This window comes from Mastomys coucha, unplaced genomic scaffold (assembly GCF_008632895.1).
Source record: "Mastomys coucha isolate ucsf_1 unplaced genomic scaffold, UCSF_Mcou_1 pScaffold21, whole genome shotgun sequence".
In the NCBI taxonomy this organism is placed as follows: Eukaryota; Metazoa; Chordata; class Mammalia; order Rodentia; family Muridae; genus Mastomys; species Mastomys coucha.
In genome coordinates this window covers 137,092,908-137,111,846 of record NW_022196904.1, presented here as the reverse complement: position 1 = coordinate 137,111,846, position 18,939 = coordinate 137,092,908, and the positions used below count along the sequence as shown (strand labels likewise).

The window sequence follows — 18,939 nt, the reverse complement described above, 5'->3', positions numbered from 1 at the left end:
GGAACTCAGTATATAGACCAGGCTAGTCCCCCTGCCTGTTTTCTGCATGCTGGATTAAAGGCATGTGCCATCACTCCTGGCTGCTCATGAAGTCTAAAGAGAAGCGATGGCGCCACAGAGACCTGTGGAGAGACAATTATGCCCTGAAGGTCTCTCTCCAAAGACAGTGCACTGAATATCTCTGCCACTCTCTGTTGGTGATGAGCTTTGGTAATGCCTGGGTCTAACCCAGGCTCTGGAATGTAATAGGGAGGCAGGCTACCACTGAGTCACATTCTCAGCCACTTTTTTATATTCTGAGCTAGCATTTCACAATGTATCTGACTGGCTTTGAACTCAAAACAATCCTCCTGTCTTGGCCTCCTGATTACAGATGCATGTCACTGTGGGTAGCTCAGCTGTGACACTTACTGTGGCTCCTATGATGATGAGGGCTGACAGGGTTCGATGAACTTAAATGAACTTCACTTGACATTCCCATCCTTCTGTGGACTGGGCCTAGAGCCTCAGTATCCTGGGCAAGTGCTCTGCACTGGAGCCACATCCCCAGCCCTCTCCACACTTGATGCACCAGAGTCTGTCTGCCACAGCACTCCTCTCACAATTTGCATGTGGGAAAAGTCTACCTGTGAGAACCCAGGCCCAGAGCAGCATCGCTTCCCTAGGACATTGACTTGGAGCTGACCTGATGACTCTTCTGTGGAAAACTACTGTTTCTCACCTCCCTGGAAGGTTTCTTTGAAAGCTAAAGGTTTCAGCTATCTAGTGATGAACAAGAGATCCAGAACGTGGTTAAATCTATTGTATTTCTGACAATTTTAGGAGCAGTTGGTAACGAAGGATCCAGAGGGAAGGGGTTAGGGACAAGAGCTCATTGATGTCTTTCCTTACACACCACTCAAGGTATGAGGCAGCCCTTTCTGAGGCAGGTAGATTTCTGAGTTCAAGGCCAGCCTAGTCTACAGAGTGAGTTCCAGGACAACCAGGGCTACACAGAGAAACCCTGTCTCAAAAAACAAAACAACAACAAAAAAACTAAATAAACAAACAAACAAACAAATGAATAAATATTTATGAGTGGCTATATAGTTGCTGGAACCAAGGACCAGAGGTCCTTGAACTCAGGATCTTTGGAAGAACAGGCAGTACTCTTAACCACTGAGACATCTCTCTAGCTCCCAGAAATCTTTTTGAATTGATTTGAGGAAGTCATTTCAGCACTCAACAATGCAGTACCGCAGAGCAAGGACAGGCTGAACATCCAGGCTATCAGCTACTGTTGAGTGGATTTTGGGGTAAAAGGCTGTTAGTTGTAAAGGGTCTGTTCAATGACACAGATTCATCTCAAGAACTACAGTGGTATCATTAGAGTTTGCAAACTGTGCCAAAATAAAGCCACTCCACTGCAGTACTGTGAGACAGCACCATAGCCTGTCAATGGGACCTGAAGGTACCATGCCTTTAACATCTCTGGGGTGAGCGGGGGCAATGCAAGGTGTACTGTGGCTCCCTCATCACAGCGTCAGCTCCTGGGAAATGTCGCAAGCTGGACTTGTGGTAGCCTGGGCACCAGAGGCTTAGCACTTTTTGTGTCCACAGTGCAATAATTGATAATGTTTTCTGTTTGAAATGGAAACAACCCCAGAAGAGCCAATAACAGTGAATTAAGATCAGAAGCCCCGTGCAGCTTCCTCAGAGAATGAGCATCTACTTAAGCTCCTGGGTAGCGCCAAACACTGTTGGCTATAGCCATAAGTTACTGGAAGGGCTCTGCTGTTGTCATTCTCTGTTTCACACTGTGAAAGTATATGACTTGGGTACTACACTGTGACATTTTTCTTTGTTCTCACAGAAATCCCCCTGCCTCTGCCTCCCAAGTGCTGGGATTAAAGGCGTGTGCCACCACCGCCCAGCTTATTTATTTCTTATATGTAAGTACATGATAGCTGTTTTCAGACACACCAGAAGAGGGCATCAGATCTCATTATGGATGGTTGTGAGCCACCATGTGGTTGCTGGGATTTGAACTCAGGACCTTAGGAAGAGCAATCAGTGCTCTTACCCTCTGAGCCATCTCGACAGCCCGCCATTTTTCTTTGTTCTCACGGAAACCTGCCTGCCTCTGCCTCCTGAGTAAAGGGACTAAAGACATGTTCCACCATGTGTAGCTATATTTATTTTTATGTTTGTGTGTTTTGCTGCATGCAAAGCTGTACACTGTGTGCATGTCTGATGCCCTCACAGGAGAGAAGAGGGTTGTGATCCCTTGGAACTGCAGTTCTGCCTGGTTGTGAGACATCAAGTGCAATCTGGGCGCCGAAACCAGGCAAGAGCCACTAATGATGTTAAGAACTGAGCTATCTTTCTACCTCCTTTCTTCCTCCTTTTCCTTCCCCTCCTATTTATTTTATGCACGAGTACACTGTAGCTGGCTTCAGACACACCAGAAAAGGGCATCTTATCCCATTACAGATGGTTGTGAGCCACCATGTGGTTGCTTGGAAGAGCAGTCAGTACTCTTAACCACTGAGCTCTTTCCAGCTCTTCTTTTAATTACTTGTTGGTCCTGCAAAGTGTCCAGGATTATGAGAAGCACTGCTAATTTATTTGTAACCCACTCAAAACAGGAGTAGTTTCACCAGCAGGCCTTATAGTCATCTGAGAGGAGGAAATCTAGATTGAGAAAATGCCTTCTTAAGATCCGGTGGGCCCTCCTGTAGAGTATTTTTAAATCAATGATCAATGGGGGAGGGTCAAACCCTTTTTAGGTGGGGTCATCCTTGGACTGGTGCTCTTGGGTTCTGTAACAAAGCAGGCTGAGCAAGCCATGAGGAGCAAGCCAGTAAGCAGCTCCCCTCCATGGCCTCTGCATCAGCTCCTGCCTCCAGGTTCCTGCCCTCACTGCTTTTGATGAACATGTTATATGGAACTGTGAGTGAAATAAACCTTTTCCTCCCCAAGTTATTTTTGGTCATGGTGTTAATCCCAGCCGTAGTAGCCCTAACTAAGACAGCAGGCTTTACATCAGTTCTAGGCATTGGTAGAGGTGGACAGACGACACCCAACATGCAAACAGGTAGGAGTGTTGAAATAAGCAGAAAACGACCTCTGTGTAGCCAGCCTAGTTCAAAAGACTTAAAGAGTCTCTGTGCCCTCGCAGAGAACTTTTTTAATTTTTATTTATTTTATTTTATTTTATTTATTTATTTTGGTTTTTCGAGACAGGGTTTCTCTGCGTAGCCCTGGCTGTCCTGGAACTCACTCTGTAGACCAGGCTGGCCTCGAACTCAGAAATCCGCCTGCCTCTGCCTCCCAAGTGCTGGGATTAAAGGCGTGCGCCACCACCGCCCGGCTTTTATTTTTATTTTTGCTTTTTGAGATATGGTTTCTCTGTACAGCTCTGGCTGTCCTGGAACTCACATTGTAGACCAGGCTGGCCTCGAACTCAGAAATCCACCTGCCTCTGCCTCCCAAGTGCTGGGATTAAAGGCGTAAGCCACCACTACCCGGCCGCAGAGAACTTTTTATTGCAGTGACTGCTGGGCAGATGTCATCATGGTCCCGCCTGCCTCCTGCTCCACCTGTGTGGAGGAATCGGGTATTTCACAGACCAAAGGGCCACTCTATGTGCCGCAAGTAGAAAAGCGGCAAGTAGAAATGGAGACTCTGAAAAGCCACCCGAGTACTGAAGTGTTACCAGGGAGACTGCGGTACCTATCGATAGTCCTGGCTACTAGCAGGGCCTGTAAATCAGGGTTAAAGGTGCAGCAGACACGCCCCCCTTTGAGTAAAGCGCCAGGAAGACCATGTAAACGTCACTTCCGCCTTCAGCCACTACACGTGGGAGGCGGAGCCGTAGTGGGGGCGCGTCTTATTTGCATCACTTCCGGTGAGCCCAGCAGTGACCACGGCAACATGGCCTTGAACGGTGCAGGTGAGCGCTAGGGGTTGTTTGGGCAGTGGCCGTGCGGTGCGGGAGGCAGTTCTCCATCTCCCGTGCCTGTTTCCTCTAGATGTCGATGATTTCACCTGGGAGCCTCCGACTGAAGCTGAGACGAAGGTGCTGCAGGCGCGACGGGAGCGGCAGGATCGCATCTCTCGTCTCATGGGCGACTACCTGCTCCGTGGTTACCGCATGCTAGGCGACACGTGCGCGGACTGCGGGGTGAGGCGAGTGATGAGGCTGAGGCCGCGGACTAGACCGCCCGACCTTTCCTCAGCTCTCTCTCCCGTGGACCCTGCCTCAGGCTCACCTATGTCCATGTACTTTCTGGTTCCTAGACGATCCTCCTGCAAGATAAACAGCGGAAAATCTACTGCGTGGCTTGTCAGGAGCTCGACTCAGACGTAGATAAAGATAATCCGGGTGAGGGTCCGAGTGTGCACTACGGGGAGAAGAACGTGAACAGTGAGCCTGGGAGGTGACCGTGGAAATTCCTGCGTGCTGTGGCATATAAGGTTCAGCCCTAGAGAGGTGTTTGATTCAAGAAAAACAACTAGCCTTTTGTTTCTGACACTGTGGGAAGAGTCCAAGCCAAATTAGCCATCTCCACGTATAGAGTGGATGTGCAACCCGGGCCCTTGTGCATGTCGGTCAAGCACTTTACTACTGAAGTACAGGTCCCAGTTTACTGGCATAGACTCGATGCATAAATGAGGCCAGGTCAACTGTCAAGCCACTGGTACTCAAGTGTAAATCAGCGGGGCAGTGTTTGGCAAGCATGTGTAAGGAGAAAGAAGAGTAGAGAGGAGACGGATTGGCTTACACAGAAAACACCAGAAGTACAGGGGTACCAGTAAAGAGCGAGTGGCTCCGGGGAGAGGTGCACCTGGCATCCTGATTATTCCACCTCTTTTTCTTGTTTTAGCTCTGAATGCACAGGCAGCTCTCTCTCAAGCTCGGGAACACCAGCTGGCCTCAACTACAGAGCCTGCCTCAAGCTCTCGGCCTCCATCCCAGCCACCAGTACCCCGTCCAGAGCACTGTGAGGGAGCTGCAGCCGGGCTCAAGGCAGCCCAGGGGCCTCCTCTTCCTGCTGCGCCACCAAATACAGATGTGGTGGCTACCACACAGACAGCCCTCCTGCAGAAGCTAACCTGGGCATCGGTTGAGCTAGGCTCTAGCACCTCCTTGGAGACTAGTATCCAGCTTTGTGGGCTTATCCGGGCTTGTGCTGAGGCCCTGGGCAGCCTGAAGCAGCTGGAGCACTGAGACCTCTATCCTGATCCCTGTTCCCCTGAGAAAAACCCTCTAGAAAAACAGCTTTTCCTCCGTGTGGTTTGTTCCTTTCTTGGTTCTGAGTGTGCATGCAAGCCCCAGTTCTACTCGACATTTTTTTCTTATTTTTGGCATCACACCTTTCCATGGTTTTTTCTGCCTGAATGATGAGGTTCTGCATTCAGGACAAGGAGTAAATGGCAGAGGAGTAAGTGACACCTTAGTCCAAGGAGTGACCTCAGTCTCCTCAAAGGCTGGGCCGCTATCATTGTCTCTGATCCAATACCTCCTTCCTCCACCTTCTGGACCTGAGTGCCATTTGAAGTTTCAGTCCCCTTGGTAGCCACCTTTCCCTCCTTTGGCCATCCTGATTCTACCATCTCACCCCATCTTATGGCTACAAGGATGCTGACAAATTGTGGGGAGAGTAGTGATGTGCTTTAAGAGCCAGGCACAGTCTTACCCCAGACTCTGGCCTCCCGAATCCCCAGGCTTTTAAAATCCCTTGCTTGGGAAAGGAATCGTGTGGAACACATTGTGTAGGAATGAGGCAGCAAAAAGAGTCGCCATAGAACCGTTTTTGACCCTTTTTGGCCTCACCTCTCCCATCCAGTTCTTAGATGGGTTTTGGGCTCCAGGGTCATCGCCGCGTTAAGAGAGGCCCCACCCATGCAGAGGGGGTGGAGCATAGGCGGAGTCGGAGGATCCTGGGACGGAACAAAGCACGACCTGCGGGCGGCGGCTGGGCTCTCCGGAGGCCGAGCCACACGGAGCTAGTCCTCTGGGTAGCAGTCCGCCGAAGACGTAGGAGGGGTGCAGGCGGCATCGCGGTCCGTGCTGGCCTGGCTATGAACGGGCTGCCCTCAACTGAGGCGCCGGGTGGCGCGGGCTGCGCTCTGGCCGGGCTCCCGCCGCTACCGCGCGGCCTCAGCGGCCTCCTTAACGCTAGTGGGGGCTCGTGGAGGGAGCTGGAGCGTGTCTACAGCCAACGGAGCCGCATCCACGACGAACTGAGTCGTGCCGCCCGCGCTCCGGATGGTCCTCGCCACGCCGCGGGATCTGCCAACTCAAGCTCTGCAGCGGGCCCGCGCCGCCCGGTTAACCTCGACTCTGCACTAGCCGCGCTGCGCAAGGAGATGGTGAGTAGGTGGGCGCCCCGCCAGGGTACTGGCTCCGAAGAGAGGGTAGAGATAAGTGTGGGATCCGTTTCCTCATCTCAGGTCCAGCAGGAAGCATCTGGTCACGGGGCTTTAGGACAGCTCTGATATGTGTAGCAATTGTTGCAATTTTTAAAACTTGCCTGATTTCATCCTGCTGGACAATGTTATCCCATTATATTAATGAGGGACAAGGACAGGCTGAAAGGTTTCACAGTTGGCAAATCCCATCTGTTCTCAGAACTTTCACTTAAGAAGGTGCAGGAAGATTGGATAGGGTTGTCGCCCATGGTGGGGATTCTGGGGGCCTGGATCCCCCAACTCCAGCCCACTGTCAGTTGTCTGCAGGTGGGGCTACGACAGCTGGATATGTCCCTGCTGTGCCAGCTGTGGGGCCTGTATGAGTCGATCCAGGACTACAAACATCTGTGCCAAGACCTGAGCTTGTGCCAGGACCTGTCATCCTCTCTGCACTCGGACAGCTCCTACCCACCTGATGCCGGCCTGTCTGATGATGATGAGCCTCCTGATGCCAGCCTGCCCCCAGACCCTCCACCCCTCACCGTGCCCCAGACTCACAATGCCCGTGACCAGTGGTTGCAGGATGCCTTCCAAATCAGCCTTTGAAAAGCTGAGATGGATAGGAACGCACCCATACAAAAGGCTCAAAACTTGCCCTTCAGCAAGTCCTTAGTCGACAGTGCCTGCTCTTTTACCGGTACCACCTCACCTCACTTCAGGAGGGCAAGGCAGTATACCCATCAGGCAAAGCGGTCAAGATTGCAGCCTCTGCCCATGTACTGGGCTTCCACTTCTCCCACGTGTGCACCCTAGCTTGGCCAGCCCTTAGTTTGACTGTGGGGCCCAAAGCGTCTTGCACTCCCGTTCGCATCTCTGGGACTGGGATGAGTGCCTAGCTTCCATCTCTTTCGTCTTTTGCTGCCTCTTGCAGCTGCTGGCTCAGGGGCATCCCTACCTGTGGCCCCAGGGTTTCACTGCCTGGGACAAGGGCTCCAGAACCCACCTCTGTAGCCACCCACGATCAGAAGGCTAAGGTCTTTATGCTGGATATTTAAGTTTAGCGGCCAGTTCCTGGGCGGGAAAATAAATAAACAATTTCAGCATTGTTTTCTGATTGCCTGGTTAATTGGTGCCTGGGTTAAGGATAGTTTTCTGGCAAGTGTAGTCTGCGTTTTGCCGGCAGGTGGCGCCCAAGACCCCCCCCAGTGAAAGGTTTAGCGGGCGCGGGATGCGAATCTTCCCTCTTGGGGGCAAGGTTGGAAGCATTCCAGTCCGCGGGAGCCTGGGCCTGCAACAATTTGAAGGCGGTCAAGTCTCTTCCCCTTGGGCTCTATGTTTTGGAACCCAGCTTGCCCTTCCGCCTTGCTTTGAGCCTTCTGGGAAGGAAGGAGCCGCCCATCTTGAGAGAAACTTTCCACCTCCAGTGCTGGGCGGAGTTGGCACAGGAAATGGGTGGGCCGGAGCTGGCTGACCCAGGGGCCCACCCCCACGAATGGGGAAAGGTCCAGAAGAGCCTTGGAGTTGGTGCCCCGTGAGTTGTAGGGGGTGGTGGGAAGGAGAAGTGTGGAGGTCGAAAGGAGTAAACAAGTTTCAGTTTGTAGACAAGCCTTCGAAGGGAGATGGCAGCAGGGCTCTGAGCATCGTTTCTTTTCTTTTTTCTTTTTTTAAGATTTATTATTTATTATTATGTGTAAGAACACTGTAGCCGTCTTCATACACACCAGAAGAGGGCATCAGATCTCATTACAGATAGTTGTGAGCCACCATGTGGTTGCTGGGATTTGAACTCACAACATCTGGTAGAGCAGTCAGTGCCCCTAGCGACTGAGCCATCTCTCCAGCCCCTAAAGCGTCGTTTCTAAAGACTCAGGCACCTCTGTTGCAGGCAGTCTCAGACCACCCAGCCTCCCCTGAGACTTGAGCACGAAGGACTGTAGGGTTGTATGTAAAGTGCTTCCTTACAGAGGAAGCAGAGGACCACACCAGTAGGATAGACAAACCCAGGTGTCCAGCCCACAGGAAGAAGCCTGCACATTCTCAAAGTTGCACCCGAGGATCCTCATCCCCCACCCGCTACCGTAGTCATTTGCCTGTTGAAGATGCCGACAGGCTAGCATTCCTGGAAGACCAGACATCCTAAAAAACGGAGGGTTACCAGGCACTGGGCAGGGAGAGAACACATTGGTGTGTTGCTTTAGGCCATCTCTCTAGCTGGGTATAAAACATCTTGCAAGGCTCATTGCAGTTCGAAGTGGATGGGTGAGAGATAAAGAGTCTAATCTAGGTGTCAACACAACAGTTAACGCCCCAGGGCCTTCCCAGGGGAGGAGGGAAAACACCCATGTACATATTTTCTCTAGTCCTGATAAAGGATTGCATTTAACGAGACATGGCAAAATCAGCTCAGCACTAAGCTAGCCGCTTCCCCAGGCTTCAAACTTCAGTGATCATAAAAGATCGAATTGTAATTGGCTCCATTTAACAGACTTCAAAACTGAGGCTCAGAGTGTGGGAACAAAGAGTGCTTTGTTCACAGTGGCACTCTTTATTAAAGACTAGCATTTGAACCTTTTATCGCTTGTGAGAAGTGAGGATTGTTTTCCCTTGTGCCATATGAGAAGTCAGGTATCTCTCACCAAGGCTGGCTCCCGGACTCTGCATTTTTCTTCTCTGGTTAAGACATGGGCGTTAACAGTCTCCCACCCCTGAGCTAAGGACCGTTAACTCTGGCTCAGTGGACAGTTCTTTTCCTTTCTAGGTCTCTACTTTACAAGCTTGGGAAACGGGGTACCAAGCAGTAGTACCACTAGGTTGCTGGCAGGAAGGGAGACGGTCGAGGCAGCTCTTTTGGAGGGCGGCACCAAGTTGAGGGCTGCCACTTCTTGAAGCTCACACATTCCCCTCCAACCCCATCTGACTCGCGGGCGCCCTCCAAACCGGCTTTGCCATCGGGACTCATTCCCTGCCCCCTCAAACCGGGTACCCGGGTGTCCTGGTCCGGACGCTAGGTCCCGGAAGCAGGGTCGCCCCGCCCCGCGCTGCAGCCCCGCCCGCCTTCGGATGGGGGTGGGGGTGGGGGTGCGGCTCCAGGAAACAGCGCGCTCGCAACTCGGAGCTCGGACCAACTAGACGTTCCACGACGCGCCCCGCAGACCCAGCCAGCCCATCAGGCGGACCTCGGCGGCCACCCCAGCAAGCACAGCTTAGGTCCGAACCTCAGACGTATCTACACGGACGGGGCAGACAGATAGGGTGACAAAAGAACTCCAGAGACCATGGAGACCCTGGCTGAGCCAGCAGTGGTGGGCAAGCGGGAGTCCCGAGCCTGAGAAGAGGTCGGGGAGAGCTGCTCGGGCCATGACTTCAGTGTGGAAACGCCTGCAGCGGGTGGGCAAGCGGGCCGCCAAGTTCCAGTTTGTGGCATGTTACCATGAACTGGTATTGGAGTGCACCAAGAAATGGTGAGTAGAAGCGGGGCCTGAGGGAGTCCCTTAAGACTGATGTGGGACTCAACTTAGTTTGAACCTGAAAAAAAAAATCCCCTCAAGTCTAACGGCTATAGGGGTTACCATCCTGGGTATTCCAGGCACTGACGTGCCTTGTAGGTTGGGGGGACAAGACTCAGAGGCTGCAAGAGAATCTGCCTGTGCCCACATTTAAATCAACTGTGGTTGGGACTGAGGGAGAAGCCCTCAAGCCAGGTCCAGGGTGGCAGTGGAAAACAGAACAAGCTTTTAGGTCTCCAGGTGGCTTTGGATGGAAAAGACTTAATGGTTCCTAGTCCAGTTCATGGTGAAGATGTGGCCTTCTCTTTTTCTGCCCCTCCCCCTTCAGCCAGAGTGGGCCCCAGAGCTGGTGATGTCTCCACAATGTCCTTAAAAGGGGAAACTGAGCTTGGAGGGATGAAGAGGGAGGCGGGGAGAGGCTTAAAGGGGCCTGAGGTCCTAGGAGGTGGTGGGTTCAGGAGAGGGGTCTGTGGAAGGAAAGAGAGTTGGGTGAGGGTACAACAGGCAAGAGAGTACAGGTCTGGTCTGGGACTATCAAGGGCCCTGGGGGCATCTGGCTCACATGCCCCACCGGGCAGCTGCCCAGGCCCCTGCGTCACACCCTAAATATACGTGCTCACTGGTGTCAGCTTCCCTTGGCTGGATTAGGGCACAGCTGTGGGGGCCTCATAGGCCAGACGGGGCTAAATATAGACTCCCAAGGGGGGAAGAGCTGAGGTAGGCCGGAAACATGGGGTCTAAAGGGGGGTGAAGGAGCAGAGGCTGGGGTCTTTGGGGTAGCACCATTAATCTCTGGCCTTGAACTTGCTGAGCTTACGGGGAGGCCCTTCATACAGTAAGGGGTGAGGGAGAATAAGAACTACTTGGGGTAACACAGCAGAGCTGGCACTTGAACTCTGGCCTCTGGCTCCTGCCCCAGCATTCTGGGTGAGGCCAGAGGGACGCTGGGCATGGTTCTGGTGAGCAGACAAACTGTCCAGACAGTGTCAGTGGGCTGAGTCACAAACAACGTGGGTAAGGCCTGCTGGGTTTCTTAGCCAGGAGCCCAAGACAGGAAGCTGGCCCCTGCCTAGGTCATGGCTTCCCAAGGAGGCGTGCCGGCCTGAGTCAGGCTGCCCAACCAGGCCACACCCTCCCTTGGCACCCTTGCTGTTTCCCTTTTCTGGGAAGGCTTTGCTGGGGCCATTGCCTGTGGTTTGGAGCTTGGGGATGGTTGCTTACTTCTGGGTCAGAGGACTCTAGACTCAGCTGTTGTGACCTTATCTAGCCTACTTCTCTGTGTCTCAGAAACCTCAAGGGTTAACAACAGTAAGCCACTTGTCCTGCCCCAGCCTCTTAGAGGGGTAGTGAGTTAGGCAGACCTAAGCATCTAGTTGTGGGGCTGGAAATAGGCAGGGAATGCGCTCACAATGCCTTTGCCTGATCCTTTCCTTGACCAACCCTACCTTCCTGGGCAGAGGTCAGATGCTAACCCAAGAGGCCCTGTCCTCAGGGCCCAGCCAGGGGTCAGCGCCTTGTTAGGGCCCAGCCAGGGGTCAGCGCCTTGTCAGGGCCCTGCCCTGAGCAGCTCTCTCTGTGTACATCTGCCACACGTGTTTGCCTCCCCTGAGTCTTTGTAGCATATGCTCGATGTTCAGCCTAGCTGTCTCCTCAGACTTTCTTGGGGCCCCACTGCCATCATCCTTTAAGAGTGGTGGCCAGTGGCCCTGGATTTGAGGAAGTAGAAGCCCTGCCCGACCCTGCTCAGGGCCACTGAGTGCAGCAAAGGGCTCTCCACAGCATACCCTCTGTGCATAAGAGATGTCTAATGGCAAGCTGACCCTGTGCTTCTCTGGCCTCACTCCTCCCGCTTACTGTCAATCTTCCTTTGCCACTCTCCTACCCTCAGATCCTTACACTTGGCCAGTTCTTCCACCTGGAGCCTTCTCTGAAGGTCTGCACATAAAGCCATCTCCTCCTCTGCTTAGATACCCAGCCTCAAAGAGACCCCAGGCAGGCTCTTTTACAGCCCCCTAAAAGTCACTTACTTATTTTCTTACACACACACTTTTTTTTAAAAAAAGATTTATTCATATTATGTATGTGAGTAGTACACTGTCACTCTCTTCAGACACACCAGAAGAGGGCCATCAGATCCCATTGCAGATGATTGTGAGTCACCATGTGGTTGCTGGGAATTGAACTCAGGACTTCTGCAAGAGCAACCAGTGCTCTTAACCCCTGAGCCGTCTCTCTAGCCCATTTGTTTTTTGTTTTTGTTTTGTTTTTGTTTGGTTTGGTTTGAGACTAGGTCTTACCCTATAGCCCTAGTAGTCCTGGAATTTGTTATATAGACCAGGTTGCCCTTGAACTCAAAGACCTGCCTCCATCTACCTCCCAAGTGCTGGTATTAAAGATCTGCAGCAGCTAGCCAGGTTGATTTTCTTGCCTGTACTTTTCTTCTACCTTCCTTGCCCTCGAGTCCTGAGTCGTTCTCCTTTGCTCTGCCCTCAGAACAGGGCTGAGCTTCTAGAAGCTCTCTGCAAGTCTTTCTGGACGAATGGACTTCTTTACCACTGAGACGTTGTCTCCCCATGTTTCTGTGTATGCACATGTGTGCATGTGGCTATCCCTGTCAGTCACTGTCTTTTTCATAGACCACGTTCCAATCTCCACTGTCCAGGCCTTTGCCCTTTGGTCCCTGCCCCACCCTACATGAGCAGCTCCACCTACACCCTGTGGCCCTAGATAAGAAGCTGCCCATGCCTTCTCCTTGGGAAGAGAACTAGGGGAGACCCCCTGACGCCCAGGGAGCTAGAAAAAAGAGGAAGAGAAGATGGGGAAGCTGGATTGAGCCTAGCTAAGCCATGCTTCCCTATCCTCCAGGCAGCCCGACAAGCTGGTGGTGGTGTGGACTCGACGGAACCGACGCATCTGCTCCAAGGTGAGGAAGATTGGTTGGGGGGGGAAGTTGGGGGGCAGGAGAGTGTTGTTCCAGGTTGGAACGGAGTCAAAGATGAGCCAAGGAGAAGGTAGATGGAAGTTGATGGGGGAGTATAATAAGGTTCAAGCCATCTTGTTGTCTACAGGGAGAAAGGAAGATGAGGGGAAAGAAGATAAGGGCATGGTGGTGATAGGGGAGAGTTAGACTCAGGAGGGCTCCTACTGCCTCTTGCAGGCCCACAGCTGGCAGCCTGGCATCCAGAACCCATACCGTGGCACTGTGGTGTGGATGGTTCCTGAGAACGTGGACATCTCGGTGACCTTGTACAGGGTGAGTTCCTAGAGCTCAGACGTGGGCAGGCAGGGCAGAGAGTAATGATGCTGGGTAGCCACAGGGCGCCCCTGGAGGGTTGTTCTCCTACAAGAAAGAACAAAATGGTGGAACCAAAGATTTTGTGAGTTTATTGCAGTGGCTGAAGTGGTTTTGGAGGGGGCAGTATTTACCTAATCTGTAGTAAGAAAGCCACCTGGGATCAGAAGCAAGGATACAAGGACTGAAGAGATGGCTTAGGAGTTAAGAGCCCTGGCTGCTCCTCCAAAGAACCTGGGTTCTGTTCTTAGAACCCACATGGCAGCTAACATCCATCTGTGACTCCAGTTCCAGGGGGGATCAAACACCCCCTTCTGTCCTTTAGGGGCAATGCACAAATGTGGTGCACAGTCACATATGCAGGCAAACACCCATATACATAAAAGAAAAATAAATATTTTAAAAATAATATATGTAGCCGGGCGGTGCTGGTGTTCACCTTTAATCCTAGCACTTGGGAGGCAGAGGCAGGTGGATTTCTGAGTTCGAGGCCAGTCTGGTTACAAAGTGAGTTCCAGGACAACCAGGGCTACACAGAGAAACCCTGTCTCGAAAACCCCCCTCAAAAAACAAAACAAAACATATATGTATGTGTATGCACACACACACACACACACACACTCAGAGAAGCCAGAGTGCATCTCGAGAGGGAACATCCGCCCCACCCCTAACCAGTGCAGGTTGTTCTTCTGGTGTTGCCCTCCTTGAAACTCTATGCTCACAGATGCTCCCCTCTCCAGGACCCTCATGTGGACCAGTATGAAACCAAAGAATGGACTTTTGTTATTGAAAATGTGAGTGTCTGGGTAGGTTGGACCTGGGATCTCAGGGGCCTCAGGATAGCAACTGACACTCCTTCCTCTGTCTTCCCCCTCCCCCGCCCACAGGAATCCAAAGGACAGCGGAAGGTACTGGCCACAGTTGATGTGAACCTGGCCCACCATGCAGGGCCCGTGCCTGCTCAGGTTCCACTTCGACTGCGGCTGAAGCCCAAATCTGTGAAGGTAGTGCATGCTGAACTGAGCCTCACCCTTTCTGGGGTGCTCCTCCGTGAAGGCCGTGCCACGTGAGTGCCCACCTGTCTTCCCTGGCCCTCCCTGGCTCGTGATCTCTGATCCCAGCCTTTACTTCTGATGTCAAACCCACAGGGATGATGACATGCAGAGTCTGGCCAGCCTCATGAGTGTGAAGCCTAGTGATGTGGGAAACCTGGATGACTTTGCTGAAAGTGATGAGGAGGAAGCCAACGGCCCTGGGGCTCCTGAGGTCCGAGCTCGAGGCCCCCAGTCAGGTGGGCTCCCAGTCACCTATGGGCTGAGACTGCCAGGACCCAAGATGAGTGAAGCATTCCTAGGTTCCCAGTGCTGGTTGCTCTGGGGCAGGGCTAGCTTGTACATGCCCAGTGACAGGTGCTCGGTAGTGCTTTGTAGCTCTCATTGTCCCAGTGTGGTCCTGGTCCTGTGCGTAGTATATCAGTCTTAAACAGAGTCCTGCAGAATAGGTCCACAATGCTACCCCATATACCTGGCTACCTCATTTCTGGGTGGATGCTCATTTGGTCCCTACCAGGCCTGAGAAGCTGGGTCACATGACTCTGTCTGATCTCCTACCCACCCCCCACCCAACCCTCTGCTCAGTCTGCCTGCCTCCCTTCTGCTGTCCCTTCCCTCTGCTGTCCCTTCCCTCTCCTCCTTAAAGTCTTTTGTTCTTCATTTTTGTGGTTCTTTCTCACTCTTTCTCTTTCTGCATCTGTGGGCCTGCCTCTCTTCTTCAAGGCCGGGGCTGTGCCCTGAGACTGGGGCGTTTCCCAGGTAGGCCCTGAACTCTAGTTGGGTCAGGGTGGGGCCAAACTGTAGAGTCCTGCCTTGGCCTGATTATACCCCTCCAATGGATCCCTCCTTCAGATATGTCCCGAGAGCTGAAGACACTCTCTGAAGAAGATGATGAAGGCCACACACGGCCCCAGCAGGCAGGTGAGACTTGGTCTGGGACTGGGGTTGGGGACTGGACCTATGTCACAATGCAGTCCTCAGTGTCCCCTCCCTTTTCCCCTAGCTGCCAGACCCTGTAGTGCTGAAGACACCAGCCCTGCCCCTGTGAGTGCCCCTGCGCCCCCGGCCAGGGCCTTCCGGGGCCAGGGGTCAGAACCAGCTGCTATACCCGGGGGCCAGGTGGGGCCTGAAACCCCAAGGCCCCCAGCATCCCCACCAGAGACAAGGTAGGGATGATATCAGCTCCATTGCTGTTAGAAGCAGATACACACACCCCAGTCCGCATCCTTCCCTCTACTGCCATAGCATTCTAAAAGGTGGTGCAGCGTGGGTCCTAAAAGGAGAGCCTGCAACATTTGTTTCTGCTCTTTTCCTCAGGTCCACTGGGCAGCCAGGACAGAACATGGTCCCCACCCCTGCCCCTCGGCTCCGGAAAGGCTCTGATACACCCTCGTCCCCAGTCCCCTGCAGTGGGGATGAGCTCCCCAATACCTCAGAGGATCCTCCAAGAGGAATGGGCTCTTCTGGGGAGACCCAGGCTCAGATAAGCTCTCAGGAAGGGACAGAGGCCCATGGAGCCAGGCCAAAATCAGACATTGAGGTCAGAGGCTCCAAAGATGCTCTGGGAGGAAAAAGATCTAAAGTGGAAGAGGAGGACACTGGGGACAGGCCAGGGGCTAGTAAGGCAGGGAATAGAGAGAAGAACACTAAGAAGTCATACACCACAGCTGGCGAGGCTGGAGAGAGCTCGAAACTTCAAGTAAATGCTGAACAGAAGTCAAAGGTACAACATAGAGCCACAGAGGGACCAGAGGCTGCAGGGCTGACGCCCATGGCAAGCCTCAGGGAAACTCCTGAGGCCCCTCCTAGGAGTGCTCAGAGGAGGGTGGGGGTTAGGACCCAGGAAGAGGCTCCCAGTGACCAGAACTCACCTACAACTGAGCCTGAAGAGCATCTAGGGGACCTCAGGGATGCCAGGCCTGCAGGCCAGGAGAAAGAAAGTGCAGAGGTGAGGGGTAAAACCCCTGTTATTGGGAGGACAGGCCTGGAGCAGGGCCCCTCTGCTGGAGCAGCAAGTGCTGGGCCCCAGGTGAGCTACTTTCAGGGAGTCCCATCAGTTGGCCAGGGGGTGATATCTAGAGATCAGAGGGCTCAGGAGGAAGAAGTTGGGGGGCCAAGGGTTCTAGAAACAGAGGTTGAGTCGGCACAGTGGGAGGTTATAGGGACACCAAAGATAGATGCTGGTATACCAGGATCTCCAGATACAGAAACTGGCACAGCAGAATCTGAAATATTGGAGGCTCAACAGTCAGAAGCAGCAAGATCAGAGGTTCTGGGGTCAGAGGCTGCTGGAACAGCACAGTCTGAAGTGTTGAGGACCCAGGATAAAGAGATTGTGGTTCGGGGGATGCCAAGGGCAGGGGCTGAGATAAGGAAGCCTAAGGAATTTGGGATTCAGAAAACAGAAATTGGGGGTTCTACAGTTCCAGATATCAAGACAGTGACAGCAGAAACTAAGATATTAGAAACCCATGGGATAGTGGAGACATTGGGAACACAGAAGACAGAGACTGGGGAGGCAGAAGCTGGAATACTGGAGTCCCAGAAGGTAGCAGCTGAAGGTTTGGAGGCTCCAGCAATGAAGGCAGAGATGGTAGAGTCTGATAAATTGGGGATGCCGGAGACAGAAGTGGAGATTTGGAGGGTTCCAAGAATAGAGACTGAAACAGTAGAAACTGAGACATTGGGGGTCCACAAAATAGTATTTGAGGGTTCAGGGCCCCCACAGATGCAACCTAGAACAGTAGGGGACCAGGAGACAGATGTTTCAGTGATAGGGGCAGCAGAAGATGCTATACTGAGGACCCAGGAGATACCAGCAGGTTGTGGAGAACTTTTGATAGAAGCAGAGATACCAGAATCCAAAACTGACAGGTTCCTGGAGACAGAGGAAGGAGATTTAGGGGTTCTAGAGGTAGATACTGGGACAGCAGAAGCCAAGATCTTAGGGACACCAGAGAGAGCACCAGAGGTTTGGAAGGTGCTGGGAATAGGAACTAAGGTAGCCAGGGTCTCGGAAGCAGAGGCTGGCTCTTCAGAAGTCCCAGAGACAGAAGCTGAAGAAGCTGAGGCCCTGGAGGCCAAGGAGCTCTCTGGGAGTTCTGGGGCACTGAGAGTAGTGGCCAACATACCAGAATCTGAGATCTTCGAGGCCCAGAAAACAGAGGTGGGAGGCACTGGGATATCACAGACAGAGTTTAGAGGGGCTGAATCTGAAATACAGAAGAGCCAGGAAATATCATCTGAGGGTTCAGGAGTTCCAGAGTTGGAAGCTAAGATGGAAGAGTCTAAGAGAAAAATGGAGGTTTGGGAGATTCCAGAGGTAGAGACAGTGAATTCTGAGTTATTTGGGACCCAGAAGGGCTCAGAGATTCCAGAATTAGAAGCTGAGACAGTAAAGTCTGAGATTCTGGACGCCCAGGAGACAGAAGAAAGAGACTTGGAGCTTCTTCGAGGAGAGGCTGAGAAAGCAGAAGCTAAGATGTTAGAAACCCAAAAGACAGAAGCAAAGATGGCTCAGGCCCAAGAAATAGAACCAGGGGATTTTGGGGTCTCCAGTCCAGAGGCTGAGACACTGAGGGCCCAGTGCACAGGGACTATAGTTTTGGAGTCTGGGGAGGTAAAGACTGACATTTTGGGGGTCCAGAAGCCTGGATCTTGGGGAGCTCTTAAATATGAGGCCTTAGAAGTCCCTGTACCTAAGCAAGGGTTTTCTGGGGCCAAGGAAATAGTGCCAGAGGTATCCAGAATACAAGAGCCAGAAACTAAAGTTTTGGGGCTAGTAGAGGCCAAATCTTGGACTTTGGGACAACAGGAAGCAGAGATGGAGGGGGTTGAGTCTCCAGAGAATAAATCTGATATTTTTGAGACCCAGGAAGCAGAATCTGGGGTCTTGGGAACCGTGAAGGGGAAAGAAGCTGATGAAAGCCCCAAGGAGGCCAGCCTGAGTAAGGCACAAGTGGCCAGTGAGGCAGGGGCTGGGGTCCCCAGGCCCTCAGGGGCCTCTTCCCCAGAGGAGCCTGAAGAGGACAGGAGGCTGCCGGGCAGCCAGGTAGGGTTGGGGGCCACTGGGTGCCAGTCTGCTTCTCCCACTAACCTGGGGCTGATTGAACAGTGGCTCTGCATGGACCCACCCGGTGGACTGAGATGTGGGATTTTTAGGGGCAGGGGTTCAGCTTTAAGAAGGTCCATCATCCCTCTACCCCCCAGGATGTCCTGGCCCTCCCACCCTGCTGGGCTGCATGGAGCTGCATACCCCTAAGCTGGTTTTCTGAGCTGACTTTGAGGTGTGGCTGTCGGTAACCTCTGACCTTGCCTGGGTGCCACTGACCCTTTAGGTCACCCTGGCAGATAACTCCACTACCCTAAGCTGGAAACCCTTTTGCCTGGCCTCAGTGCTCTTGCCAGTGCTCTCTGGTGGCCCTTGTAAGCTCAGAGCTGGGGTGGCATTGTGCCAGCTTCCCCCAAAGAGCAGAGGATGTAAGTTATCTGAATACATCTTCTCAGTCCACCCTTGTGTCCCCAGGCACCGCCTGCCCTGGTCAGCTCCAGCCAGTCCCTGTTGGAGTGGTGCCAAGAGGTCACCAACGGCTACCGTGGTGTCTGCATCACCAATTTCACCACGTCCTGGCGCAATGGCCTGGCCTTCTGTGCTATTTTACATCGATTCTACCCAGATAAGATGTGAGCTGCC

General features: G+C 52.8%; 3 protein-coding genes and 2 long non-coding RNA genes across 15 annotated transcripts in view; 3 read left to right on the top strand and 2 right to left on the bottom strand.

Moving 5' to 3' along the window:
• Window positions 1-3,507: 3,507 nt before the first annotated feature.
• LOC116103413 lies at window positions 3,508-6,116 on the bottom strand. Its single transcript, XR_004123469.1, has 2 exons — window positions 5,819-6,116; window positions 3,508-4,385 (listed from the first exon to the last, which is right to left on the bottom strand). It is a non-coding gene; the product is annotated as an uncharacterized LOC116103413 (long non-coding RNA).
• On the top strand, window positions 3,810-5,274 carry Znrd2 (zinc ribbon domain containing 2). The gene is made up of 4 exons (XM_031389362.1): window positions 3,810-3,934; window positions 4,014-4,165; window positions 4,282-4,366; window positions 4,869-5,274. Exons 1-4 carry the CDS (start codon window positions 3,916-3,918, stop codon window positions 5,210-5,212), a joined length of 600 nt encoding a protein of 199 aa, XP_031245222.1. The 5' UTR covers window positions 3,810-3,915; the 3' UTR covers window positions 5,213-5,274.
• Fam89b (family with sequence similarity 89 member B) lies at window positions 5,419-7,505 on the top strand. The gene is made up of 2 exons (XM_031389363.1): window positions 5,419-6,357; window positions 6,724-7,505. The coding sequence occupies exons 1-2, from the start codon at window positions 5,839-5,841 to the stop codon at window positions 7,000-7,002; spliced, it is 798 nt and encodes a 265-aa protein (XP_031245223.1). The 5' UTR covers window positions 5,419-5,838; the 3' UTR covers window positions 7,003-7,505.
• Window positions 7,506-9,332: 1,827 nt separating this feature from the next.
• Window positions 9,333-18,939, top strand: part of Ehbp1l1 (EH domain binding protein 1 like 1) — a 19,792-nt gene continuing 10,185 nt past the window's right edge. Inside the window, exons 1-12 of one of the 11 annotated variants that reach the window (XM_031389354.1) lie at window positions 9,337-9,857; window positions 12,768-12,825; window positions 13,060-13,155; window positions 13,935-13,988; window positions 14,082-14,260; window positions 14,343-14,485; window positions 14,970-15,005; window positions 15,099-15,167; window positions 15,250-15,412; window positions 15,564-15,969; window positions 18,121-18,297; window positions 18,772-18,929. In XM_031389354.1, the coding sequence (XP_031245214.1) occupies window positions 9,754-9,857; window positions 12,768-12,825; window positions 13,060-13,155; window positions 13,935-13,988; window positions 14,082-14,260; window positions 14,343-14,485; window positions 14,970-15,005; window positions 15,099-15,167; window positions 15,250-15,412; window positions 15,564-15,969; window positions 18,121-18,297; window positions 18,772-18,929 (1,643 nt within the window). In that variant the 5' untranslated portion in view covers window positions 9,337-9,753. Of the gene's footprint in view, window positions 9,858-12,767; window positions 12,826-13,059; window positions 13,156-13,934; window positions 13,989-14,081; window positions 14,261-14,342; window positions 14,486-14,969; window positions 15,006-15,098; window positions 15,168-15,249; window positions 15,413-15,563; window positions 18,298-18,771; window positions 18,930-18,939 lie in introns of all 11 variants that reach the window. The other 10 variants (XM_031389353.1, XM_031389351.1, XM_031389358.1 and 7 more) reach the window with 10 other exon arrangements.
• LOC116103410 lies at window positions 12,919-14,671 on the bottom strand. Its single transcript, XR_004123468.1, has 2 exons — window positions 14,225-14,671; window positions 12,919-13,242 (listed from the first exon to the last, which is right to left on the bottom strand). It is a non-coding gene; the product is annotated as an uncharacterized LOC116103410 (long non-coding RNA).